Raw genomic sequence first — 26,649 nt, forward strand, 5'->3', positions numbered from 1 at the left:
CAAATGGTGTTACATCAGAATGAGAACTTGACATGTTTCGTTGAAGAGGATGTTTTCACAGATGAGGTACCACCCACAAGAAGACCCTGTATACCTACCTGCCTTGTTGCAAATAATAGAGGGGCATGGAAAGGAAGCTCCAGAGACAAGACTTTTATCATTGAATGTTGTCTTTCATGTGCTTGAGTCCCATTCTATCGAACCCTTCCCTTCCCCTTGTCCAGGTGGTGTCTATTGCTGCTCGTGACCTTAGCCGGGCTCAGGAATATGCCAAGAACCATGGGATCTCTAAGGCCTATGGGTCTTACGAAGAATTGGCTCAAGATCCAGACGTTGGTAAGCAGCTTTCATGAGAAAAGCAAGGACTAAAAGCATGAACCCACACCTAGTTCTCAAAGGTACTGGGATTAAAGGCATGGGACACACGCAATGCCTAGAATCCCTGGAGTCCTGCTTAGGGTTTCATTACATGCTATGGTTAAGTGCAATTAATTGAGAAGATGCTGGGAAAGCTCTCAGTTGTGCAGTTGGGGGGCAGAAGCAGACATAAAGCCAAGATGTATCTCAGCACCTCCTCAATTAGTCACAGCAAACTGCACCAACCTTATCCAAATATTGGTAGGATTCTGGCCAATGTGTTAGAATCCATTTCCTACAACCCCTGTCCGGCAAGTAGGGGAGCAGCAATGTATTAGCAAATCTGGAGGTGCAGGTGATAATAGTGACAATCCCAATAAGGAGAGTCCAGATGTTGTGGCAGCTGGATCTTTCCTTTTGTATTGTGTCCTTTTGGTAGGAATTGGTTTATTACTCGCTTTGTAAGCTTTCATCAGGTTTTCATTATTTTTTTTACAGATGTGGTATACGTGGGCGTGATACACCCCTATCATCTCCCTGTTACCCTGCTCTTCATCCTGGCTGGGAAGCATGTGCTTTGCGAGAAACCCCTGGGCATGAATGCTGCCGAAGTCAAGAAAATGGTGCAAGCAGCTGAGGAAAAGAAGGTCTTCCTGATGGAGGTAAGATTGGCGCCACAAAAAATTAACATTTTGGACTTTAGCTCCTCGAATCCCACTGCCCTCCTAAGTAACTTTTCTCAGCTCTAGGTAAGAAGCAAGTCCCACCCACCCTTCCTAACCAGCTATGGATCAAAGTGGTGATGATATAGAACAAGTAGATTTGGAATCACCACTTTTTACTATGCATTCCATCTGTGTACACCAAGCCTGAGCCCAGGATGTGGCGCTGCAGCAGAAAAGGCCAATGGTTCCCTTCAGCATGCATGATTGGTTGCAACATAGAACAGGGTGAGGGGTGAGGGATGAATCTTCATATCCTTTTAAGACAGATTTTGATCTCATGAGAATTGGGAACAAGCAAGAATTAGATGTTGCTCAGCTTTAAATTGTTATGATTCTAGACCTCATGGAGAAAATATTAAGACAGAGATATGTGAAGTGGTTGGTGGTGGATTCTGGCTAATTTTGCAATTTGTTCTCAGGCTTTCTGGACCCGTTTTTTCCCTGCTTCAGAGAAGATCCGTTCCCTGCTCCGGCAAAGGACCTTAGGGGACGTGGTGGCCTTACATGCTGAGTTTGGCATCCCTCTGCTCTCAGTACCCAGGTGTGTGGAAAAAGAACTTGGCGGAGGTGCCTTGCTAGACATCGGGCTGTACTGCGTCCAGCTGGCCTGCATGGTCTTCCCCGGGGAGAAGCCAGAATCTATCCTGGCCTCTGGATTTTTATACAAAACAGGTTTGTGCTTGCATGGCCACATTTTCGTTACTCCTAAAAACCTACATGAAGTGACCAACAATTCAGCCCAAGATCCATATGAGAGAAGTGTATTTTCTTATAAACTCTAATTCACTTGCTTCATGTAGGAGTTTCCCTTGGTGCTTTTTTGTTCTAGAATGGCTGTCTTTAAGTCAGTAGTTATGCAAAGAGCTCTAACCCTTCCTTTACCAAATATTCTGCAAATCACAGTCATTTGGTATGCCAACTGGAGATGTTGGCGGTTGCTCAATTAACTAATCAACAAATTGACAAATGCTTTATTTTATTGTTCCTTAATCATTTAATAGTGGGAGGTGGTGGCGCTGTGGGCTAAACCGCAGAAGCCTTTGTGTGCTGCAGGGTCAGAAGACCAGCAGTCATAAGATTGAATCCATGGGACGGAGTGAGCTCCTGTTGCTTTGTCCCAGCTCCTTGCCAACCTAGCAGTTTGAAAGCATGTAAATGCGAGTAGATAAATAGGTACCACCTCAGTGGGAAGGTAAAATGGCATTCCCTAGTCATGCTGGCCACGTGACAACGGAAACTGGACAAGCACTAGCTCAATGGCTTGAATACGGGATGAGCACCGCCCCCTAAAGTCGGACACGACTGGACTAAAAATGTCAAGGGGAATCTTTACCTTTAGCTAATCATTTAATATTAACAAATTATTTGCTTTTCATTATTGCTGCATTAGTACTAACATTTCCACAATCACGGGCTGAAGCTGACCTGTATCAAAATGACTGCAAAATCTACCCTAACTAGCTAACTACCCTGCCTTTCTCCTTAAAAGGACCCAAGGTGGCTTCTCTCTGTTAGTAATTAATTAATAATATAAAAGTTACTTCTTGGGGGAACTTCCTGGGCTTCATGTAAGAACATGGGTCAGCTGAAGGTTGGCAGTAGGCAACACCAAAGAAAGATTTGGGTATTGCTGCTCTTGAGTATGTCTGTGCTTTTTCTCCCCAGGAGTCGACAAAATGGCTTCAGTCATCCTGAACTACTCTGGCCAACGGCAGGCTGTCCTCACCTACACCATGGCAGCCACATTGCCCAATCGAGCAGTCATTTGTAGCACGGAAGGGTTAATTGAGGTAAGTTCCCCACCAAGAGGACATGGATGAGGCAGGTGTTTCCAATTCTCTGTCTGGGGCCTAAGATAAATTTAATTTCTACAGATCCCTGGTTGTTTCTGGTGCCCAACAGAGTTGGTCGTCAACGGGCAGAAAGAGGAGTTTCCTCTTCCCTCAACATCCCAAAAACTGAACTTTGGCAGGACCATCGGACTCAGCTATGAGGCAGAGCATGTCAGACAGTGTTTGCTCCAAGGTAAGAGCTCAGGATGCTGCTGGTGTGGCTTGTTTTTTTTGGGGGGGGCAAAGCAGGGAGCATACAAACAAGCTTTCATCCTGACCCTTTCTTTTATCTCTCCTTCCTCTCCCTCAGGCCTGAAGGAGAGCCCCATCATGTCCCATGCAGACAGCGAACTTGTTCACTCCATCTTGGATGAAGTCCGGAGGCAGCTGGGGGTGTCCCTTGCCCAGGACCATGCCTGACCCAGGCTCAGTTTATTCTTACAACCCCACATGTATGAGAGAAACTTGCAGATTTTAACACTAGCAGATTCACTCCTGTGACTGTAGAGGAAACTATGTGAGCACAAACAGTGCAACAAATATCAATCACAGACTTTGCAATTCAGTTAGGTTTCTGTAAACCATTTGCCCTGCCTTGTCTTTAACCAAATGTGAAATGAAGAGGAGCAGAATCCTTTTAATAGAGTTTGTGGCATAATCTTTTCCATTGTAGGTGTTTTACATTCAAGATTCTTATTTACAATAGAAGAAGACTGAATAATTTTAGGAGTGTAATCCTATAAGCATGTTTACTTTGAAGTAGTTATTCCTGAACAGTGAGGCCCCTCAAATGCCCTTTTATAATTAAATGTCATTATCAAATTAAATTGAGAAAGAATTTCCTTTGCTTTTTTTTTTTTTTTTTTTTTTTTTTTTTTTTTTGCTTTTCCTTACTGATTTTTTTTTTCAGAATGGAACCCTAGTTGGAAACTTCAAGCATCCCACAGGTCTCTGAGTGGCACAGAAGGAACGAAATATATTCCTATGTGAACAAGCTGTCTCTAATGAATGAATTAAATTGTCACTCAGTGTGAGAGGATGGAAGGCACACAAATTTAAAAGCAATTCCTATGCATTGCTACAAAATTATCAATAACTGTTTCAAGAGCAAGAATTTTTGATAAACTTATTTTCAGTTGCTGATGTTTTCAGAAGCAGTGTTTCTTAATTACTTCCCCTATTGCTCCTTAGTAGATCTTAATTAGCTGCGTAAGTGAAAATTTTCGCATGCAGCACTTGACCAAGATATCAAGGTGGCGTACAGGCTGTGGAGTTCACATTTCAAGAACAAAGATCATTTTGTTTATTGTGTCATTTTTATTTGCCTTTCTCTTCACTCACACTCTCTAGAACATATTAGAGAAGTCTTAGTTCCACTTCAAATCCATTATGTCACTGTTACGGTCTGAGTTTATTTGGATTAAGAAAGTTACAGCATTTGGGACTGAAAGCATTTTCTCTAGATAACATTGTAATAGTCTATACATCTCTTAAATTTACTAACAGTGCAATCAACGAGTATCTTTTAATTAATTTTGGAGATAAATATATTTTGCTGCATTTAACTCAGTAATATAGCTTTGAAATTGGTCTAGGGTACAGTAAAATTTCTTTTCCTTAATTTACATTTTGATTGCTTTGCTTTCTGCAGACGCTTTTACTTCTGCCACAATGTTACTGATGTTTTCATCCAGATCCCTATGATCTTACAATTTACAAAGAATTAACAAGAACACAAACTTGAGTAGACATTGTCTAGGGGGGCAAGGTAAAAATCTAATAAATAAATAAATAAAAAATAAAACTTAAGCTGCGACAGGATCTGATTTTTACAAATAGCTTGATATCACTTTACATTGAAAAAACATTTCACTGCAAAGATTCACACCAACCCTAAACCTATAAGATTGCACTGAATGCCACAAACCTCAACGCTTCTTTCAGAATTTGATTCGTTACTGTTTCATTTTGGAAGCAAAAGAAAATTAATGAGGTGTGGATGCAACACCTAAATGTGATAATGTGACACACAGAAGTGTCTTTTTGATTTAACTATTCCATTTGTCTTTGCAATTCAATGAAATGTGGATAGATTTGAAAACAGGATGCACAGAACAGTATACACAGCTGTTGAAGATGTCTAAACTGTAACACACATTGGCAACAACTAAGTTCAGCTTCTGGTTGAAACAGTGAACACAGATAACTTGGGAGATCTTTTTCAGAAGAACTGCCATCACGCACACCCTTAGTTCCTTACTTATTACACTAGGACCTAAGCAGTGATTGCTATCTATAGCACAACACACTAAGATACAGTATTTTTATGCCTCATGACTTCAGAACTACACAACTATAATCTTGACAATGATGAAATAGACAAGAGGTTTTGTATCCTTTGGTTCAACCAATCAATCCAAATCGAGACTGCAGCCAAGAACTCAGAAGATAGAAGGGCAGCAACGAAGGAACTAGAAAAGATTGTCAAATGTTAAGGATGTGTCACTGGAGACCAAGACCATCCACACTCTTGTTTGTAGTCATCATGTATGGGTGTGAAATCTTGACAGTAAAGAAAGCTGGGGGGGGGGGCAGAAGAGAGAGAATTGATTTGTTTGGAATGTGGTGTTGGAGGAGAGTTTTGCAGATAACCTGGATTGCCAGAAAGACTAACAACTGGATCCTAGAGTAGGTCAAGCCTGAACTATCTCTGGGGGCAAAGTTGTTGAAACTGAGGCGGTCCTACTTTGGGCACATCATGAGAAAGCAGGATTCTTTAGGAAAGACATCGGTGTTTGGAAAGGTGGAAGGCAGAAGGAAAAGAGGAAGACCCAACATGAGATGGACTGACTCCTTCAAAGAACCCACAGGCTAGAGTTTGGCAGTTGAGGACAGGACATTTTGGAGATGGTTCATTCACAGGGTCGCCATAAGTCGGAGGCGACTTGACGACACAAAACAGCAACATGTCACGACCCAGGCTTACTGCACAAAAGGGTTTCTGACCCAGCAAAGCCGTGCACACGTGCACACGCCATCCTCGCTACTAGTTCAACTCTCTTAATGAGCCTACAGTATTCCTTCCTTGCACGTGGAGGACTAGACTTTTTTTTACCATAGAGAAGCGACGGGGTAGAGCGGCTACGCAGAGCTTGGGCAAGCGAATTCATGACCAACGAGTGGGAAAGAGAGGCCACGGGCTTCTTTTTCCGGCTCTTCCGCCGTCACCCCTCTTCTTCCGTTTTCTCGACGTCTCCTGGCGTCACTTCCGCCCCTGAGCCTATCGCCCCTTTCCGCGAAGCATCCGGAAAGGGTAACCCCGTGGCGCGCGGTGGGCGAGGCCTCTTTCCGTGCGGCCGCCGAGCAGCAGCCATGGCGGAGCCCAAGGTGGGGACTGATTTGGCGAGTTTGGGGGGGCTTTTTTCGCAGGTTAACCGGGAAATGGGTGGGTCGGTGGGAAGCCTTCAGCGAGGCAGCTGTTTACCCTTCCCTCCTTCCTTGGGGCTTGGCTGGTGGCGGGAGACGAGACGCCCGAGTTCACGTGGACTCAGGCCGGGCCCGGAGAGTGGCAACGAGGAGAGGAGGAGGAGGAGGAGGAGGCATCTGGGGCGCTGGCATGGCTTGGGGTTTAGTTGCTAATTTCGGTCCGGAGAGAGTGATTTCCTCGCTTCAGACTTCCCGCTCGTGGGGCCACGGCAGCGGGATGAACGGAGGCAATTTTTAAAAATTTCTGGTTTTGCTTTTATTGGAAACCGTGATTATACAAAAACCACATCCCCGTTGCGAGGGATGTCCGGAAGGATTTTAAATCGAACCTTAAGTGGGTGCTGGAGAAAAGATGACTGAATTTCAGAATTGACTAATTGCAAGGGTTGGGGGGGGTGAGAGATCATGTATCAGTTGCTGGGGGGGCCAGCAGTGTAAGCAGTAAAAAGCTGCAAAGTGCTTTGAAGGCTACATGAGTTTATTTGGCCTACGCTTTATGGATTTTAACCTGCTTTGTCACCGGCGTGACCTGGTGCTTCAGTTGCTGGAGAGAAGAGAATTTGTATTTTAAAATTTGTAAGTGGTCGGCTATAGATGCTCCTTCCTTATCTAGAGTGGTAGGAGGAAGCTTCAGGCAAGCAAACCCTGTCTTCTTTATTCTTTCTGAAATGTTAAGCCTTTTTCAGTACAGATGCAAGTGCAGGAATGAGTGTAGTGGCATTTGGGAGATGAGGACATACTTTTATTAATGGGTGCATTTGTTCAGTTTTGAATGTGAAGTTATTAACTGGGCTGCCATGGGTTCCCACAAGATACTGCGGGGGGGGGGGGTCCTTCAGTGCTGTTCCAAGTAAGGATTGACATTTTGTACTTACACTAATTTTCATAGCAGTCCCACCTCCTGTATTTCCTAATAACCTCATTATTCTCCACTTTTCTCTTTAAATGAGTGATTGGTCTGTTGTATAGGTTTTGAAATCTTTGCAGGGGTGGCCTGGAAAGGTACAGCTGTATGAGAAGCTCCTATGTGTGGAAGAAAAGGCCCAACATGGAAAAAAGAAACAGTAGAGATTTAGATGTCCTGGATGGAAATATGTAAGGATGCGAAATATTCAGTTGTATATGTTGAAAACAGTTGGGTAACATGACTGATAGGATTAGGTGTGCTAAATTGCCATCCTGACTGTTGTCCAGTGACTTGAGAGGGTTGAGAAAATACTTGGTCTAAAGAGTTTCATTTTTGCTTCACCCTTTAGAAATCTTTACAAAGCCCTCTTTTTCTTTCCCAGGTATTGGTGATTGATGGTCGTGGCCACCTGCTTGGTCGCCTGGCAGCCATTGTGGCCAAACAAGTGTTGCTGGGTAAGATTCTGTCAGATGAGGAGTGGAGGTTTCCTACTCCCACCTAAATGTATAGCAATACCTTGGTACTCGGAGCACCAAAATTCACATTTTCTCTTCACACTCAACAAAATGCACATCAGACAAAAGCATGCACCACCATCCTATATAGGCAGCACACATATCCCTGCTGGCTCAGGAGTCTCTGTTAGTTTCAGGCTATCGTTTTATATGTTTCCTTCCTTCCCCCCTCTCTCTTCTGTGTTTATGGGCATGGCCATCCATTTATCTTGGAGTTGCCTACTTGCAGTTCAACAAAAATGTCCTTCCGCTTTGCAGCATCCCAGCCTTCTAAGTGACCAGAAAAACAAACAGAAGTCATAGGAAGCATGGCAGGTGTCAAGGGAGATGTGTATGTGTAGCTCCAAGGACCATATAGGATGCTCCAGACTTGGCAGCCCTGCTACCTGAGATAATTAATTCTTTGTAGCTATCAGTCGGAATCCTACTGTAGGCACATAGTGCACACAAGTAATGCAAATTCTGATTAAACTATCATTCCAGCTGTATGTCATGCACTTATGTGCATGGGCATACTACAGAGAACCAGAAAATTGTTGAAACTGCTTGTGCGGTTTCCTTTAGCGTATGTAGTACAGTGGTGCCTCGCACAACGAGCGCCCTGTTTAATGACAAAACTGCATCACGACAAGCTTTTTGCGATCGCAAAAGTGCTTTACGATGGTTTCAATGGGGGAATTTCGCTTTGCGATTCTCGCAAAACGACAATTTTCGGCCAGCTGATTGGTGGTTTCAAAATGGCCGCCGGGTAAAAAAAATGGCTCCCCGCTCTTTTCTGGGATGGATTCTTCGCTGCACGGGCAGCAAAAATGGCCGCACTATGGAGGATCTTCGCTGGACGGTGAGTTTCAAGCCCATAGGAACGCATTAATCAGGTTTTAATGCGTTTCTATGGGCTTTTTAATTTCACATTCTACGGCGATTTCGCTGGAACGAATTAATGTAATGCCAGGCACCACTGTATTTCATAATAGGATTTTGGCCATTGGGAAATTGATCTCAGGGTTTGTTTACAGAGCATATGCTGTGCTCCTGGCCTTGCTCTATATGCATTTTTGGCCAACTGGCCTGGGATGCAGGGCCTAGCCAGGAGCATCAAGCTCATGTACTAAGATGCTTGGATGTTAGTTGGCCTACAGTTCAGAAGTAGAAGTCAGGGGCTACCTTTTTGCAGTTTGTCAACCTCATATTTGTTTAACCCAGAATTTTTTTGATTAATGCTTCTTTTGCAGCCTGGAAACTGGTGGAGGATGCCGTGTGATTTTTTCCTTTTCTTTCTCTTCCCTCAGGGCGCAAAGTTGTGGTTGTGCGTTGCGAAGGAATTAACATATCTGGCAACTTCTACCGCAACAAATGTAAGTAAGACAGGCAGCTTCTAAATCTATTCAGTCATCTAGCAGAAAGTTCTTCTGCCATGCCCTGTTTGGTTGAAATGCTTGTTGGCTGTGTTTATTATTGGAGTGAAAGCTTTCCCCAGATCATTGAATGACCGTTGTGAAAGTCATTCCTTGTTACTAGCGATTGCTGTACTCTTTAAATAGTAATCTGTAGTCCAGAATACTCTGATGTCTACCACACTGGTCAGTTTCCTGAGTAAAACTTGGCATTATTACAGGATGGAGACATGTCATCTGAGCCAACTACAAGTCTTTGTATTTTGTGCACCTACAGTAAGATGTGTTAACATGTAGCTTGGCATCTGTAATATGCAAACCTCCACATTTGTGTTTATTAAGTATTTTCTGAGTCTTTATGGCTGCAGAGTTGCAAAAAGATGATATATGGTGAATGCTCTTTCAAGTGTCTTCCATAAGTGCTCTGTTCAGTTTGCATTATGTTAGTAGACCAACTTTCCTTATGTCTTTCTAGTTAACTCTGCTTGTGTTGCAGATTTTATTCTGCTTTGGTACCAGAATGGACAAACTTGGGAATTATAATGTGCCCTAGCATATTGCACTGGTACACACATATGAGGCTAGGTGCCAGGATGTTGAATCTGCTTTGTTCTTTGCAAGCAGTGAGAATTTAAGCTTGGATTTTGTGCCAGACATCTTTGCATGTGGAAGTATAGTATAACAGCACTGGCTCAAGGAACAAGGTAGCTGAGGTGGTGGTCTGTGATGATGCCTTTCCACCATTACTTCGAGTGTCATGGCCATGAGATAATCTTACATGCACTACCATCTGAGACCACCACTCTCTTCTCATGGCAGCGTGTTTGCCTCTTTGGTGTTAGTGCAACCGCTTGAGCCCTGCTTGCTTCCCCAGTTGAAACTTTGTGCTCTAAAACATCCCACTATGACTGGGATAATAGGTAAATAAACCATGACAGTTAAGCAGGGTAGTGGATGAATAAACCATGACAGTTGATCTGATGAGGCGGTGTCTCTGTTTAAATGTGGAGTAAAATTGCATCCTGATCCACATGCTATGTTTTTGTATGAATTAATATAGCCAATATGAGGACACTAAGTCTGATTTGGACAAACTCCAGGAGGTTTGTACTTGGGGCTGTGGAGCTGTTACATTCTGAGAGGCCTGTTCTGACAATTACAATAAATAGCATGGAACAGTATGAAGTGGGGTTGGTCAACCTTTGGCCCACCAGATGCTGTGCCCTACAACTCCCATCATCCCTACCCAGCATAGCCAATGAGAAAGGATTGTGGCATTTGTAGTCCAGAATGCCTGGGAAGGCAGAAGTTCCTTTTCCTTGACCTGGAAATAAAGTAACAACAAGGTGGCTTTTCTTTCAAACGCAATGCTGTGCGTTTGCAGGGTTCTAAACTGGAGCTTGTTGGCTCTTGCCTTTAGGAAAGTGGTTTGAGGGTCATTCGTTTATGCTTGCTGCCTTCTGGATAATGAAAACATTCTTCCTTGTCTGGTCTAACCATACCATTGTTTCTCCTTCTGCCAGTGAAATATCTGGCTTTCCTGCGCAAGCGTATGAACACCAACCCTTCCCGTGGCCCTTATCACTTCCGTGCCCCTAGCCGAATCTTCTGGAGAACTGTGCGAGGTCAGTTGTTCCTGTTTTTTTCAATCTGTGTATGTGTTTCTGTAGGGTATATTCAGGAGATGCAGAAACACAGTGGATTGTAAGAATGCAGTTTGCTTACTCCTTTGTTTCAACCCCTGAGAATAACTTGTGAAATTCTAGAGCAGAGTTCACTGATTTGTAGTGTTGAGGATTGGACTGGGATTTGGGGTGTCCTTTAATAATTAAGTCCCTTAATACAACCTCTCTCAGGAGGTGGTTGTAAGGATAAAGTGCAGTAAAGTAGCCGTACATGCAGCCTTGAGCTCAGGGTAGGGAAGACAAAATATAGATGTAAATAATATTTTTTAAAGAAAAACAGTAATAGGAGAGTTTAGTGAAGATGTCTATTCTGTTGCTATCTTACAAGTTTAGTCAACAATCCTTTCTAGTGCATATTTGTATTAATCTGCAGTTACTATGAAAAAATACACACAAGAAGCAATAGATAGCTACATTTGAAACCTGTCCCTTAATGAGGGTCATGTTTGTTCATATTGAAATTCACGGTTGAGATTTCTCAAGCATCCCTAATCCTGGGTACAATATATGCACATTCCAAAGGATGTTCTTTTCCAGATCACTTGGTTGGATCCAGGTTTTGTTTTTCATCAGTCATGGCATGCATTTCAGTGGATGCTCACTTCCAGGTCACTGAGTTTAATCTCATGAGCTTAAATTAGTTGTGACTACTTTTGACGTCTTATTGGTGTGGTGCTTCTGCTCAAAGTAGGACTAAATCTGGGTTCACTCCACTGCCCTAATTAGATAAATGTTGAATGTAACCTGCCCTCAGTTTTTATACAAAAATTCATGGACCAGCCTTATCTTATCCTATACGTTCTGGGTCTCTGCCAACACCACAACCTTTCTGCATCATCTTTCATCTTTTCTGTTCTTTTCTCAGGAATGCTCCCACACAAGACCAAACGTGGCCAGGCTGCCTTGGAGCGGTTGAAGGTTTTTGATGGCATCCCCCCTCCTTATGACAAGGTAAATTTTCCTTTCACATTTTTGAGAGAGACTGTGTGTGCTGTTGTTTATGCTGTTCTGCCCGTGATGTCCTTTCCTACCTACATTGTTTGACTTAGAGAATGAGAAATATCCAAACCTGAGGCAGATTTAGCAGCTTTACCAATGGCTTACAGTTGCTTTGCCTTGCACACATTGCTAATCAGCTGCCTGTTCCCTAACAGCGCAAGAGGATGGTGGTCCCTGCAGCTCTGAAAGTGGTCCGCCTCAAGCCCACACGCAAGGTATGGTTTCTGTTCAAGTACGATGCCTTTCCTAAATGGTTGCTAGCTTTGCTGGCTTTGGAGTGTTGTGAATTGTGGCCAACTTGCCCCAAAGCGATAGGTCGTGGGGGGAGGTTGATGTACAACATTTATTTGCTGTGATCCAGTGTCTGAAAGCATTAACTTGGGGGAGATCTAGAAGTCAGATGAGATGCTGAGTACGTGCTTTATCTGTAGTAGATTAAGGCCCTGTCCCTGGCATCTGTAGCTGGAAGGAATGGAAGGGTTATTGGAGCCCTTGGACAGCTGTAGCCTGGAAGAAGAGACACGATAGGGTTCACCAGATGGATCTGTGGATGGAAACCATCTGCACATCCTTCAGATTTTTGGTTCCCAACCTTACGTAACTCAGATGTTCTTGCATTGCAATTCCCAGAAGCCTTCACTGCCTGCTGCCCTGTCTGGTTTTCTGGGAATTGCAGTCCAAGAACACTTGGGTTTACCCAAGACTGGGAATTTCTTCAAAATGGCTTTGCTGGCTTCTTTAATCCCTTTATGAGGCCTACAGCAATTCTGTTTGCTTTCTACATATGGCAACTGAATGTGTAGCACTACCACTGGTCCGTATCACTCAGTCATAATTTGAATAGATTCACTATTCACATTATGACTTTTCATTTATGACTGATTTAGTGCTCCATTGATTTTATAAAGTTTCTGTTGATGATCGGGTGGCTAGTTTCTTTTGCTTTCTGGATTTGAGAAGTGGCTTCAGCCGACTGGGAACAGTCTTACTAGGTGGATGCTGGTTGGGTAGCTGTACCTTCTACACTCACTAAGTACCATGTGCTGTTATTGGCTTGGAGCAGGTCTGTGATGATGACATTCCACCATTAGTTCGAGTCTCAAGACCATGAGATAAGAACTTTTCATGCACTACCATCTGAGACCATCCCTGCATCATATGGCCTTGTAGACGCAGTCACTTTTCTGTATAGTTAGTTGTGACTTAGGGTAAGGATGGATGAGAAATTACAGGTTCCTTTTTTTAAGGGTAAAGTCACTAATGTGTAGTGTACTAAAGGCTAGATGGATGGCCTTCTTACAAACCCAATGAGGGGATGGTATGTATAGAGGAGTAGGCAAGAATAGGTGGGGTTGGATCCAAGCCTCCTGGCATTTCTGCAGTGGGTGTTCAGGATTCTAGGGATGATGGAGTGAAAGGAAACGGACTACCCAGTTAAGGGTTGGGCAATGGAGTCTGATGTGATAAAACGGCTTGTTGTGGTGCTAGGGCCTTATGATTCTCTCCCTCCCACAGTTTGCTTATTTGGGCCGCCTTGCCCATGAGGTTGGGTGGAAGTACCAGGCCATAACAGCTACCTTGGAAGAGAAGCGCAAGGAGAAGGCCAAGCTCCATTATGCAAAGAAGAAGAAACTGATGGTGAGTTAACCAGAGTCTCAGAGAATGGTTCTGGATTTATTAAGCAAGGAAGGCCTCGTCTTCCTAGACTCTACATATCAAAGCCTGGAAGACTTGAAGGTCAAAGTATGATGTTCAGCAGATGATGTTTTAAATAAGGGAAGGGCCAGAACTTGGACATTATTTTCTGAAGGTAGAAGGCCCTGTTAGATTATTCATCTACCAGTGCAGTGCAAGTAGGGCTTCAGGAGACTGAAGCATGTGCTAAATTAACCTTCTGTTAACCTCTGACAAATCCTGGTTGAAGTCATGTTGGTTATTGTAGTAAGTTACAGTTAGAGTAGGACCATGGTGCAGTGCTTAAACTGCAGTCAAGACTCTGCTCACAACCCGAGTTCAATCCCAATGGGTTCAGGTAGCCAGCTCAAGATTGATCAGTCTTCCATCTTGCTGAGGTCAATAAAATGAGTACCCAGCTTGCTGGGGGGCAAGTTTTTGTTTGCATTATTATGTCGTAAACTGCCCGGAAAGTTCTCTAGCACTATGAGGCAGTATATAAGTTGAAACAAAAACACTGAGTGGGGATTTGGTGAGTTCCATTGATTCAGTGGACTTACTCTAGTTGCAGGCTTACTGCAAGAAGTAAGAGAATTTCAGCCAATGTTCCTTAATTTAGTGTAACACTTCAGCATCAGGGCTCTATTCTCCACCGTAATGTAGTCCCTTAAGGTTCCTTTCCTCAATTCATATCTCCCTTTTTCCTGTTTTCATTGCAGAAACTCCGGAAGCAGGCAGAGAAGAATGTGGAGAGCAAGATTGCAAAGTACACAGATATCCTGAAACAGCATGGCATCTTGGTTTAAACCAACCACTTGACTCAATGCACAATAAAGAATTTAGTTTACAATCTGTGTTCTGTATCTGAAAATAAGGATTGTTTTTAAATGAACCTTTAACTCTGATAGAGCAAGATGTGCAGCAGATTGGCGTTTGAAAGGATTGCTAGTGGGGATAAGAGCTGGGATTCCTAGATTCTCTTTGGGGAGGGTCTGCTCAGTTAATAGTGCTAAAGAGTTAAATTTCGTTAAGGGAGGTTAAAAAATGAGTCTTCTGTGTCTTACTATTCTGATATTCATTATTCTGATACTTCATTTCCTGCTCCACCTGGGGCATTGCACGCCAGTATGTGTTCTGCTACAGATACCCCTTCATGTTTTGATGACAGAGTCCTGCTGAACCAGCCATTCTAGCTGTTTTAAGAATGTGAACATTAATTGGAAGGTGATTTCAGTATCATGCCAGAAATAGTTTCAACTTATGTTCTTATGTACTCTGTATGTACTTTTCTAGTAGTATGTTGCTTTTCAGAAATGAGCTTTGAAAACCAGACTACACTCCCATCATTCATAGACACAGCCTTTCTTCCAGTACTGTAATATTTCAGAGGGGAAAAAGTTTATTCGGAGGTCTCCTTGCATAGCTTGTCTTGTTCATAGGTCACCCCAACTTGTCTTCGGGCCTCGTCCAGGATGGTTGCTATTGTTTCGCTTTCGTGCAAGGGCATGATGGGACTTTCCTTCAGATCTGTGCAAAAGGCAATTGAATGGGACCCTGATTAGCAAGAAAGACTGATTCAAGAGCAAGGGAGGTGAGGATAGTTCAGCATCTGGGCAAACTGCTATTATTTGGATGAGCTAGCTTCTGTCTTACAACTGGTCGGTGGCTTTTCCAGCCCCAAAAACATTTTGATATGCTTTTTTTTTGAGCAACATAAGAAATTGGCATCACAGTTTCCTAAACTAGCAATATCAAATACCCTCAGTAGCCACTTATAGAAAAACATGTTATAGGGCTTTGGAGACAGGAAGAGCAGTGATAAGCAGACATTCAACTGGTGCTGCATACCATAGTGAAATATTCCAAGATGGGGAGGGGGACAGATTGCATGGTAAAAAAAAGTGTTTTAACATAAAGGAACGTTAAAAAATAGAGGTGAGGACTTCACAATGTTGCCCACCCACTGTTAGAAATGCCTGGACAAAAGGGTTACCTGCTCCATCTTTCTTTCCTACTGTGAGAGATACATTAATTATTTTTTAAGTTTTATCTGCGTATGACTTAAAATGCATAAGCTTTATGCAAAAGTAACCTTTTGTTGGCATTTTGGATAAGCAACCATCTTAGACTGAAACTTCTCAATTCAAAATATTATAAACCACTGGTTAAGAACTTAAGTTCAAAATGTTACAAACCACTGGTTTACAACAAGGGTCAATTCAAAATAAGGCACCTTGTTATGAACCACCCATTGGTTAACTTTTACAGTACAAGCAACTTCAGTTGGTGATCGGCATCCCATGTAGTGGCAACAGTCTTATCTAAGTTAATCACATCTGGTTCAATATTTCTTGCCATCAAACCTACTCTGAGTACATTCTCCAAATTGCAAGCTAGGGAGCAGAGAGACCTGTACATAGAAGATACATCCATAGTTTTGGGGGCAGGGAAGAATCCATCTGTTGGAGAAGGTGCTTTTAATATCTGGATCAATAGCTTTAGAAAGAGATGCTGTGAGTAGCAAAGAAAGCATCACCTTTTAGCAAGCACTGCCGGACATGTTCCGCTTCATACCGCAGCCCAATATCATTCTCAAAGTAGAGATGTTCAGGGGAGGGCGGCAGGGGCCACTCCCACCGGTTCCCTTTCACAAACATAATGGTGGGGCTGTTCATGTGGTCAGGGATCTGGGGGAAAAAAAGACAGGTTTCAGGGGAGAGCGAGAGGCACTGGTTTCCTTTAGTGGAACTGATACGCCTATGAGGGCATTCTGCGACATTCTCAAACCGGGGGCTCTCCAGAAGTGTTAATACAACAGCCTCCATCATCCCCAGCCAGGTGATGGGGCTTGTAGATAGCACATCTGGAGGGTACCCAGTTGCGGAAAGCTGCATGGTGACGATTAAAGAAGAATCCTTTGGTTGGGTTGCAAAGTTGATTAGCCAGCTGGAAAGATGGGAAAGATTATGCTTTTGGACTGTTGGTTTCAGAACACACCGGTCAATATGGCCTTATCTGTAATGGCAGTGGAATTCTGGAAGCTGTAGTCTGAAAAAAGGATTTTATTGCCTCCCACCTTTATGATTAAGAGGCAAGTACTTGGGACCAGATAACTCACTTCTGCCACCATCTTTCCTCTTTCCCCATAACAACAGAGGGGAAGCTTCCTCCTCCCCAGATGTTTTTGCTTAGATGTTCCACTAGCCCCCTCCAGCATGTCTCATGACCAGATATTCCTGGCTAGGGCTTTCTGGAGGCGGAAATCCAAAACACTCCAGAGGCAGGGGAAGATTCTCTAGTCTTGATCTACATGGTTAAGGAGCCACTGCTGTATATCCGAGTATCAACCCCTTCTATGGGGCATGACAGCTTTCTGCAGGTTACAGGAGCATAGGCCAGAGAGCTAGCAGCTTGTTAAAGCCAACTAGTGACAAAGGCAGCATAGGAATAATCCTAGGATCTAAGTCACAGCTGGCATATTTGGTCACTGTGCTATGCTGGAACTTTCAACTCTGCTTGGGAATCTGCTTTTGCCCATGATCTTGCCAGTTCAATAAATTTTTCCCTAAATCTAGAGCTAGCCAAGTAAAAATCTCCCTACTGGGTGACCGGAGCAATCACACCTCAAAGGGTTATTGTGAGGAGGGAAAGGGTAGAAACAGACCATTTTATTGTTCCTGGAAGGAAAAATTTGTAGGTAGTAACTGACCCAGGCTAGGCCTTATCTGCCACAATTCTGCCAGATACCTTAATGTGTCCTTCGGTTCCTCCAATTAATGCCTCTCCTGGCAGACTGACCATCATGGAGCAATTAAGTACAGCCTGCCGGTTTCCTGAGTAGTTGAGGATGATGGCAACTGTTTCATCCACTCCTGGAAAAACAAAAGAATGTGACACCTTCTTGATCCAGGTATGGAAACCTACTTATAGGACGTCTTAACCATTCCAAAACCTCAGGAAAAAATTTTATTTGCATTCTTTTTAACTATTATAATTGCAATTTTGAAAAGTAGCTATCTCTGTTATTTCTTAAAAGTAACTGACAAACAGATTGCTTCAAACTACTGCCCTGTGGCATAAAACAGACCTCAACAGTGAGCCCTTGCAACTTGTATTTGTAGAAGTAAATTTAAATCACAATTATACCACCAAAGCATGCATTTCTGCATTGTTACATTTTAACTGTAATATGTTATGCCATGGGTATTGGAAAAATGTTTACAAATCATTGGCTTTCTGCTATGGGCTGCTTCCTAGCTCTACCAAACTTCTTCCCCTTTTGCAATATGATTGAAAAACTTCTCTTCCACCCCTGCTTCCATTTTGCTCCTTCCTGTTCCCCATTTCCATTCAGTCAGCCCCCCCCCCCCATTTCACCTGTTTCATGCAGTAATCCTGAAGCCACGATGCTTTGGGGATTTTCAGGGCCAAACACCATTGAAGCAAACTGGACACAGTAGCAACCTAGGTCCAAAATGACACCTCCACCCAATTTCTTATTCACCAGCCTTGGGATGTCATCCATCTGAATGGCCAACTGAGCCTTGAGCACCTTTAAATCCCCAAAAGATTTCTGGCACACCATGGTTCGGATCTGCTCAGACACAGGAAAGAATCTTGTCCAGAAACCCTGAGAAGAGAGAGACATATCGCTCTAAGCAAAGTATTTGTAATTTCATACAACTGAGTGCAGAAATGAGGGCAAGAACACTTTGGCATTGAACCAAAATTCCAGAACCCTGAGAACTCGGCATGTATATATTTTTAGCAAATGCTTAATCAAACCACGTTTCTAGTCCTTATGTTAAGTTTTAATTTGTATGGACAGTGCTTGGGGCGATGCAAGAAGCAAAGGGAAAGCTGAACAGGATTCTGAGCCTTGGGATGTAAATCCTTGGTGTTCTGTGTAGCTCTAATTTCTGTTTATAAGAGTGCTTGGGTGTGAGTTCTGGCTTGAAGTATCTGAGATGTGGTTTTTTTTTGGGGGGGGGGTTAATCCAGGTTTGGAAAGCAAATAAGCAGGATTAATTTGTGCCTGGAAAAGAGTTGCTGTCTACACTGGCAGGAATTCCTGCCGATGCCATGAAGTTCGCATTGGGAATATATGCCAGATTGCCCGTTGAGCAACACTTTACAAAGCACTGAGTGTCTGCTTGTCACATCTACGAGCATGTCACTTTGCTGTCTCTTGGGACTTCATGCTATAGAAATCCCCACCACAGCACTGAAAAGAGCTACACCTGCTGAACTTCAGCCTGTTGCAGCGTTTGGCAAACACTGGAGCCTCTGCAGTAAAGGGAAAGGGTTTCGTCCCTATATTTCTCAGAACAGCAGTTTCCTTTCACAGTGTTTGGAAACGTTACTTCCTCCTGCCTCTACCACTACCAGAATCCTTCATCTGTAAGCCCCCTTGGCAGTGCTGACAGGATATTCTGGAAGATGTAATAATAATAATAAAAAGGAACTTCTGCAAACTCTTAGTAGCAGCCCCAGCAATTCCTTGGCAGCCACATAAATCTCAGAGTCAAGGAAAGTGGGAAATTGCTGACCATCAGGTTAGTCTATTCTAGCATTTGACCAAGGATTGCCCTGAAGTCAGAGGCAGAGAGGCAGTTGCCTCAGGCAACAGATGCTGAGAGATGGCAGAGAGGTGTTGGCAGAGGGTTCCCCCCCCCCCGTGGGGAAGCCATCTTGTGCTTCTTCTCAGACATGGGACAGGCCCAGCCTCTCAACCAACATGGTTGATTCTGCTGACATTTCATCAGCATCGCAGGTAGAAGGGTTTTTTTTTCCATAGCATGCTGCCTCAGAAGTGGAAAAGCTCTAACGCTTCAGCTGTTAAACTACAACTCTCAGCATGCCCCACCATGGTCCAGACTGGCTGGGGTGTATGGGAACTGGAGTACAGCAACGGCTGAGTTGAGTTGAGATAATGTGCATTTCTGACCGCCACTGGTCATGCGTGTTGGAATTTCTGGGGCTCACAGTTCACACTCTTCCAAACTCTGGGGAACAACAATGTTCCCATTTCTGTCCTGCTTGATCTTTACAACTGGAAACATGTAGGACTGAACTTGGGATTTTATGCACATAAATCAGCTGCTTTTCTAGCAAGTCACAGCCTCTTCCTAAGCACTCCTGGCGTGTTTTCCTCAGAAAGGTGTGTTTCTTGGAAGCAATCTTGTTGAAAGGCGTTATAATTACACACAACAGCCTCCGCTCTCTTAATCCCATCTTCCTGAGCAACCTTGTGACTCCTGGCTTGTTTGACAAGTTTGTGTTTCAATTTGCCGAGTCATCCTGTTCGTACATCACTGAATTAGCAGTTTTGCCTACTCTTATAGTGATATCTTCCATTATTTTCTACTGTACTATTGCTACTATGATTCTGTATTTTTAGCCTGAAGCAAATCCCACAGATATTTAATGGGACTTTCCTTCTTCCAGACAGGCACACACATGATTCCAGCCTAGTATATTTTTATTCTGCTGTTTATAAACTCTGTTCATTGCTGTAGCAATACTTCAAGTAGTAAAGAGAGTTAAAATTTCTATTTAAAAAATCCTTTTACTTCTCAAAGCCCAAGATTCTGTTGTTTAACTTGGTAAATTATGTTAGAGTAGAACCATTGAATCAGTGGGGATTTGGTGAGTCAACTAGTTTGTCTTTAATTTTTTATTCATATGAGAGCATCTCATAATTTTAAATTGTAGATGTATATGAAACACAGGTTTAAAAACAAATTATGTAATTAAAATAATTAGATTATTTTTTTTACCAGATGAGGGTTATTTCAGTAGTGTTATCTTGCCCATTTACTAGATCTTCGTTTGTGCACGTGGGTGGTGTGGTATAAATTACATGCACATAAATGCTGCATTGCTTACTAGCTTGTAAGTTTCATGGTTTCAAATGGGCCTACTCTTAACTGTGACTTAATTTAGCGTAGTGCCATGCAACTTCTTATTTTTTTAAAAAAATCTTCCAAGCAATCGACCTTTGCCTAGCTCTATATTAAGAGGAATTCATCACAAAAGAAGATCACTCTGTTTTTTTAAAGAATGAATGTTTCCTTGGAAAGCATTTAGTAATACACCTACATGGCTGTTCCTACCTCCATGAGAAAGACATTGTTTTCCTGGGCTACTTGAATCATCTTGCAGACTTCAGCTGCATTCATGCCCATGGGTTTTTCACACAGAACATGTTTCTTTGCCCGGAGGAAAAGAAGGGTCAGTGGAAGATGCTGGGTGTGGACTGATCCCACATAGACCACATCTGAAACAAGAGAACCCAGCAGGTAGAAAGCAGGAAAATATCTCTCTCTCTCTCTCTCTCTCTCTCTCTCTCTCTCTCTCTCTGTGTGTGTGTGTGTGTGTGTGTGTGTGTGTGTCTAAGTCTAACAAGGGCTTCATCTGAGATAGTACTTATGGGTTTGACCCAAGAATCTGTTTTTGCTGATCTGGAAAAGGTGCTAATGGGTCTCTGAGCCTGTGTATATGCAGACGGCTCTACTATAAGGCAGGGTGAGGCGCTTGCCTTAGGCAGTATATCCTGAGGGACAGCACTAGCAACCCTTCGGCCATACGAAAGATTTTCCTCCTGAGTTCTCTGTTCACTCCCTTTTAGAAGACAGAGATGTGGGAGCCACTTTCCCCTTCGAAAACAGTGCCACTGCCTTTCTCTTTCTCCTCACACCGCAGGACAGCAGAGGTTGGTCCATTGGAGAAAATGGGGGTGCTGCCCCTACCTCAGACCCAGGGTGCCTCCAAGCCAGCCCCCCCATACCTGCCTTATGACCTGGGGCAGACAGCCAAGGCCCCACCTGGGCTTCCCTCTTGCTGAACTCCCTGCCTCACATTGTGTCAATGGGTCTGGATCTGGGGATGGAGCGTGGAGTGGGAAACGGGCATTGGCACAAATATTCTGTTTTTTTCTGCCAGCCTCCGGTGTATGTGTAGGTATGGATGCTGATTTGCTCACCTAGTGTTTGTGTGTGGCTATTAGCTATATGAACACCCACTTTTGTCTCTAGTTCTGCCCAACACCCCTGGCTGCTCTGTCTTCTGGCCCACCCATCTCTGTGTGGGCTCCATCCACCACGGCACCATGATGAGCACCTCGGGTTATTGGTGCATTCTGGTGGTGCTCTTTCCAGGCTCCATCCTCACCTACGTCAGGGTCCCGTGCCAGTTCTTCATAAGATCCATAGGCCTTGCAAATTCCATGATGCTGAGCATATTCTTGGGAGCGCTTGATGTCCCGAGAAGCAATCGCAACCACCTGAGGAGGGAAGAGCCAGCCTGTGAGACATGAAGCCACAGATCTCTGTAGGCTGCCCTTGCTCAGGGCATGCCTCGAAGAACTGGATGCAGAATGATGACACACCATTTGCAGGTTCGCACCATTCATATTTACAATCAGGATGGGTGGAAAACATTTGGCCTACAAGTCCTAGCCAGCATGGCTACTTCCAATGCATTTTGGGAGTTGTAGTCCAAAGCATATATAAACTCTAGGGATTGTGGGAAGAAACTTCCCAAGCTTTTATGTACAGTAGTTCAAACCACCACCACCACAAGCTGTGGGATAAAAAAAAAATTTTGCCCTTTCTAGCTATACCTCCACTTGATCAACACTTATTTGTACAAAAAGTTAGGATAATCCTGTTCAGTGATTGACACCCTGTGTGTTAATTATGGAAGGAACAAGTTATCATTATTTCAGATGTGTTCTTTTGAAATATATAGGTGCGATATAAGAGACCCAGCACATACAGAAGAGCATCTCATTACAGTGGTTGAAGTTATGTAATTTTAGACTCTGAATTTAATGACAAGTCAGCTCTGCTTTGTTTGTTGACCCTTCTACCCAGTCAGTGGATGGGGCCCTTCGTAGTTTCTCCACAGCTTGTTCTGATGGTACCCCTCCCTCCCTTTATTGCTACTCTTACCATCAAATCTGTCTCCCAAAAACCAGTGTGTGATCACACAGATGCATCCACAACAACTGTGTCAGCTGTAACCTAGCAGCCTTTACATAACAAGAAATTCCATCCAAGAATGGGCGATACCTTTATAGGGCACTAATGAAAAATAAAAAATCATACACTCTGCGAGCTTTTGTGGGTAAATCCCACTTCTTTAAAGGAAGTATGCAAAGTCCAAATTTTTGAGGCAAGATGGGATTTGCCAGGAGTTTGTTGTTATATGTAAACTTCTTGGCAAGATGAATCACGCCAGGCACTTCTGTCTTAGATGAGGCAGGAAGTTGTTTTAAAGTTACGCGGAGGCAGCTGTGGGTTGGATTCCACATAGTGTATGCTATTTTATTTTTATTAATGGCTTGTAAAAGTATTGTCTGTTCTTGCATTTGTATTTCGTAATGGCCACACCGCTCATCTCTTTTTAATTCAAAGGGATTCCATATAGGCAAATGAACAAGCTGGTTAAAAAAAACTGCAGCCAAGTATTTCTTCCTTCTTCTACACCCAGGACACAGAGAGGGAGATAAGCAAGATGAAGTGCTGTTCTTTGCCATTCTCTATCATCTTCCATCAGTCTAGAAAATGTCATGGGCTTATTTCTAAGACTGTCATCCTGCGAGCATGTTTTCACATCAAAAAACCAATTTCCAAAGAGAAACATGACTGCAGTTGACTTTCCACCCTTACGGGCCTTAGGAAATTTGCTTTTTTGGGGGAACTACAACTTCCAGAATCCCCTAGCCAGCACAATGTTGGTGCCCATGGATCCTTCAAGGAGGGAGCACTCCACAGCTGAGATGCGACACCCAAGGAAGCTTCCTCTTGCATCTCCACATAGCGAATGGTTCTCAGTGATAGGACATGGAGAAAGACTTCCCAGGAGATTTTAATGACTGGGAAGTACATATATACTTCCCAATATCTATGGAGGTGGGGAAGCAGGATTTTTAAGCTGCATCTTAGGTTTCTAAACTATACAACAGTCCCCCAAGCATTGCCTCCTAGCAGCCATCCAACGCAGATGACCACAAGCGGCATCCGGAAGTAGAAAAGCCCAGAAGCTTGTCTGTCCTTTTAGATGACTCCCTGGCTTCTAAATCATCCTGTTTGGATTGTTAGACCGATATTTTCAGGAAGCCTTTCTATCTTGAATATACTTTCCTCAATAAAGCTGAGTTGTTTGTTGTAATTGATTCGACCTGTCCATGTTTCTATACGGTGCTTATTCTGCTTCTGAGAGAGACCCTTCCCTCTGCCCTGTAACCATTCACAACTGACAGTGACGAATACTGTAAATGCTCTAACGTTCTCTAAGGAAGTGTCCTGTGTTTCTGGGCCCCTTTTATGCACAGGGATGCTCAAGGTTATGTACATGCACAGCACCATCAGAAAGCATGGTGTCCAAGACTGGAGCAAAAGTAATCATAAAAAAGCTGCAGATGTAGAACCAAGAAAGAAAAGCAAGTGGGAATGAGATATGAGAGTGACCAAGAAAAGCAAGTATTTTTGGAAGAGGTGGCCCTGTTAGTCTGTGCAAGGATATCAGGCAAAATCAAGGAACAAAAACATGTGGCACCTTAAAATATAATACTATAGTTAGTCTTTAAGGTGCCACATGTTTTTCACTTTTTGTTTTGTTTTGTTTCTTTGGGTTTTGAAAGACCAGCAAGTGCACCACATCAAGCTGTAGACACACAGATCTCTTCCATGGAAAGAGACTCAATTCCTGAAGTGGCCAGACAAAAAAATATCACACCAAAGTGCAAAAGATAAGCAAGTGAGAAAACTAGATGGGACACGTCAAGGAGAAGAGACAACTGTGATAAGTCAATATATAGAGAGAGCCCATATCCATATAAGAAAGAAACCTCTATGTACATGAAAAAATCCATATGTACATGGCAGTCTGTCTTACTAAACAATTCCCAGAGATACATTAGTTTTTTTAAAATTATTATGACTTGGCCAAGTGGCATGCTAGTTGTGAGATCTTGGGAGGTATAGGCCCCCCCCAAAAAACCCTTTTCCAAGCTCTGGTATAAAGGATATATAAGTGGGCCACACAGACTGTCAGATCTACAAGGGATGGCCCCATAAGTTGCAGATCAGGGGAGTGGATGATGCTCCCACCCAAGGGGAAAACCCCCCGCAATGGAATAGCCCTGTTTTAGGAGTCCCGTTGCTAAACAGCATTGTCAGCTGCTCTTTTCTAGCAGGATTCCTGCAGCTTTAACTTCTGCCTGGGAAGCAGAAACTGAGCTGGGATGGGAAGTCCTTTGAGGGATATCAGGACCTGTTTCTTGTTGCCACAGGGAAACCCCCCCCCCATGAGCCATTTAGTTAAGCAGATCAGCTGCTACCCCAGCTTTTCCAGACCTGTTTCCCTCCAGATACTGTTGGACTGCAACTCCTGACTGCATCCTCCCTACTCTAGCATGGCCTCTGAGTATAGGACTCCAAAACATGCAATATCCAAGGAGTAAAGATAGATAATTCCTTAAACATCTCACATTCCTTGAAAAACACTACTAGCGTTGCCACAATCAGAAGTGATGTGGTAGTGCATAACAACAGACCAAAAAGTATGTTCGGGATTCTGACAGGTAACAGCTCCACATGTTCTCTGGTGGAAGCCTTTCCTATCCCCTATTTAAAATCCTTATAACTAGGGATACCAGGATTGAATCCTGAGATCTTCTTCATGAAGGTCATGTGCTCCATCACTGATGAACTGTTCTAGCCCCTTCTTGTTCCAGTGTGGAGCTGCAATATTAGCAAAAACTTCATGAGCTACGTTGCCAGAAACAAGGATATTTTTCAGGCACAGACAAAGCTTCGGAAAAAATCACTTTTGGACTACAACTTCCAGAACCCACCAGAAAAGTTTCTTGGCTGGACTACAACTCCCAGAACCTCCCAGTCACCTTTCCCCAAGCCTTCCAAAAGGAAGCTGACTATTGATACAAACACACACAGACACAATCTCTCTTTCTGGCAGGCACCCCACCTTGTGATCTGCTGATGGCAAAGTTTTCAAAGCCACCAGGAAATCGTGGCTGATCTTCCCAGCAGAGCAGATCCCCCAGCGGGTGGCCATCGAGGATTCCCCAGCTCTGGCAGCCCAGCCGGCCATGGAGAGGGGTTGTTGCTGCCTCTGCGTGTTTTGTGAGGGTAAAGAGCTGTGCAAGTGCCTGAATCGGTTGCTGCCTACACAGAGGGCTGGGGTGCAGCTCAGCACAGAGGCAGGGCTGCCCAAGGGCAGGGAGAGGCCTGCTTGGCGGCTTTGAGAACACAGGTGATGTGAAATAGAGGAATGTGGCAATGATGCCAGGCAGGGGAAGATAGAGAACAAGCACTGTCTTTTGCAATGGGATGACCTTCTCTTACACAGAGTCAAAACACTGGGCTCTCTGGAAGATGCTTGAGATCTTTAGAAATGGAGACATGGGGAAATGAACCCAGAACATTTTCTGTGCTAAACTGCTAGACCAGCAGTTCCTCTCATATGAACCAGGAACAGGCAAAGTGTGCTCCTCCAGCTGTTAGTATCCTTTACCATTGGCTCTGCTAGCAAGGGGAGCTGGAAAAATTAATGCAATAACATCTGGAGGGCCATAGGATGCCCACCCTTGTTCTAGAGCAGGAGTCTCCAAGCTTTTGACCATGAGGGCCACACTGGATATTTGCAAAATTTTTGAGGATCAAAAGAACAGGAACGCACGCACTGCCACACACCCACATGCACAAACACACACACACTCTCTCCCCTGCCCACCCACCCACAAGCATAGACATTCAGCCCCACCCCCCAGCCCCACCCCCTGCGCACACATGGGCTAAAGGGAAACAGGCTGGATAAAACAGCAAGGCAGGCTGGATGTGGCCTGCAGGCCGTAGTTTGGAGACCCCTGTTCTACAGCACTGGTTCCCAACCTTGAGTAACCCAGGTCTTCTTGGACCGCAGCTCCTAGAAACCTCAGCCAGCTTGTAGCGAAGACTTTTGGGAATTACAGTCCAAGAAACCTGGGTTACCCAATGTTGGAACCATTGTTCTTGGTCTAAAACTCCCAGAAACTTTTGCCACTAGC

The 26,649-nt window shown here is 43.7% G+C and overlaps 3 protein-coding genes, 1 long non-coding RNA gene and 3 other non-coding genes across 8 annotated transcripts in view; 5 read left to right on the plus strand and 2 right to left on the minus strand.

Annotated features, from left to right (window-relative positions):
- The window catches only part of LOC110078474 (trans-1,2-dihydrobenzene-1,2-diol dehydrogenase), a 7,828-nt gene extending 3,110 nt beyond the window's left edge, over positions 1-4,718 (plus strand). Inside the window, exons 2-8 of one of the 2 annotated variants that reach the window (XM_078377017.1) lie at positions 1-66; positions 225-336; positions 856-1,019; positions 1,502-1,754; positions 2,748-2,872; positions 2,957-3,107; positions 3,225-4,718. The exon at positions 1-66 is cut by the window's left edge and continues 500 nt beyond it. In XM_078377017.1, the coding sequence (XP_078233143.1) occupies positions 4-66; positions 225-336; positions 856-1,019; positions 1,502-1,754; positions 2,748-2,872; positions 2,957-3,107; positions 3,225-3,334 (978 nt within the window). In that variant the 5' untranslated portion in view covers positions 1-3 and the 3' untranslated portion in view covers positions 3,335-4,718. The remainder of the gene's footprint in view (positions 67-224; positions 337-855; positions 1,020-1,501; positions 1,755-2,747; positions 2,873-2,956; positions 3,108-3,224) is intronic. The other variant, XM_020792669.3, reaches the window with a different exon arrangement.
- The window catches only part of LOC110078583 (uncharacterized), a 301,586-nt gene that overhangs the window by 39,129 nt on the left and 235,808 nt on the right, over positions 1-26,649 (minus strand). The gene's annotated exons all lie outside the window — the stretch shown is intronic.
- RPL13A (ribosomal protein L13a) lies at positions 5,987-14,424 on the plus strand. Its single transcript, XM_020792829.3, has 8 exons — positions 5,987-6,301; positions 7,690-7,762; positions 9,112-9,177; positions 10,740-10,841; positions 11,767-11,852; positions 12,056-12,115; positions 13,416-13,538; positions 14,294-14,424. Exons 1-8 carry the CDS (start codon positions 6,083-6,085, stop codon positions 14,378-14,380), a joined length of 816 nt encoding a protein of 271 aa, XP_020648488.3. The 5' UTR covers positions 5,987-6,082; the 3' UTR covers positions 14,381-14,424.
- LOC140701562 (small nucleolar RNA Z195/SNORD33/SNORD32 family) lies at positions 9,933-10,016 on the plus strand. Its single transcript, XR_012080453.2, has one exon. It is a non-coding gene; the product is annotated as a small nucleolar RNA Z195/SNORD33/SNORD32 family (small nucleolar RNA).
- On the plus strand, positions 11,908-11,981 carry LOC140701564 (small nucleolar RNA SNORD34). Its single transcript, XR_012080455.1, has one exon. It is a non-coding gene; the product is annotated as a small nucleolar RNA SNORD34 (small nucleolar RNA).
- On the plus strand, positions 12,961-13,047 carry LOC140701563 (small nucleolar RNA Z195/SNORD33/SNORD32 family). Its single transcript, XR_012080454.1, has one exon. It is a non-coding gene; the product is annotated as a small nucleolar RNA Z195/SNORD33/SNORD32 family (small nucleolar RNA).
- Positions 14,956-25,870, minus strand: LOC110078540 (trans-1,2-dihydrobenzene-1,2-diol dehydrogenase). Its single transcript, XM_020792830.3, has 7 exons — positions 25,569-25,870; positions 21,747-21,858; positions 20,690-20,853; positions 17,952-18,204; positions 17,322-17,446; positions 16,111-16,261; positions 14,956-15,101 (listed from the first exon to the last, which is right to left on the minus strand). The coding sequence occupies exons 1-7, from the start codon at positions 25,692-25,694 to the stop codon at positions 14,974-14,976; spliced, it is 1,059 nt and encodes a 352-aa protein (XP_020648489.3). The 5' UTR covers positions 25,695-25,870; the 3' UTR covers positions 14,956-14,973.

The sequence above is a fragment of the Pogona vitticeps genome, chromosome 6 (genome assembly GCF_051106095.1).
Source record: "Pogona vitticeps strain Pit_001003342236 chromosome 6, PviZW2.1, whole genome shotgun sequence".
Lineage (NCBI taxonomy): Eukaryota > Metazoa > Chordata > Lepidosauria > Squamata > Agamidae > Pogona > Pogona vitticeps.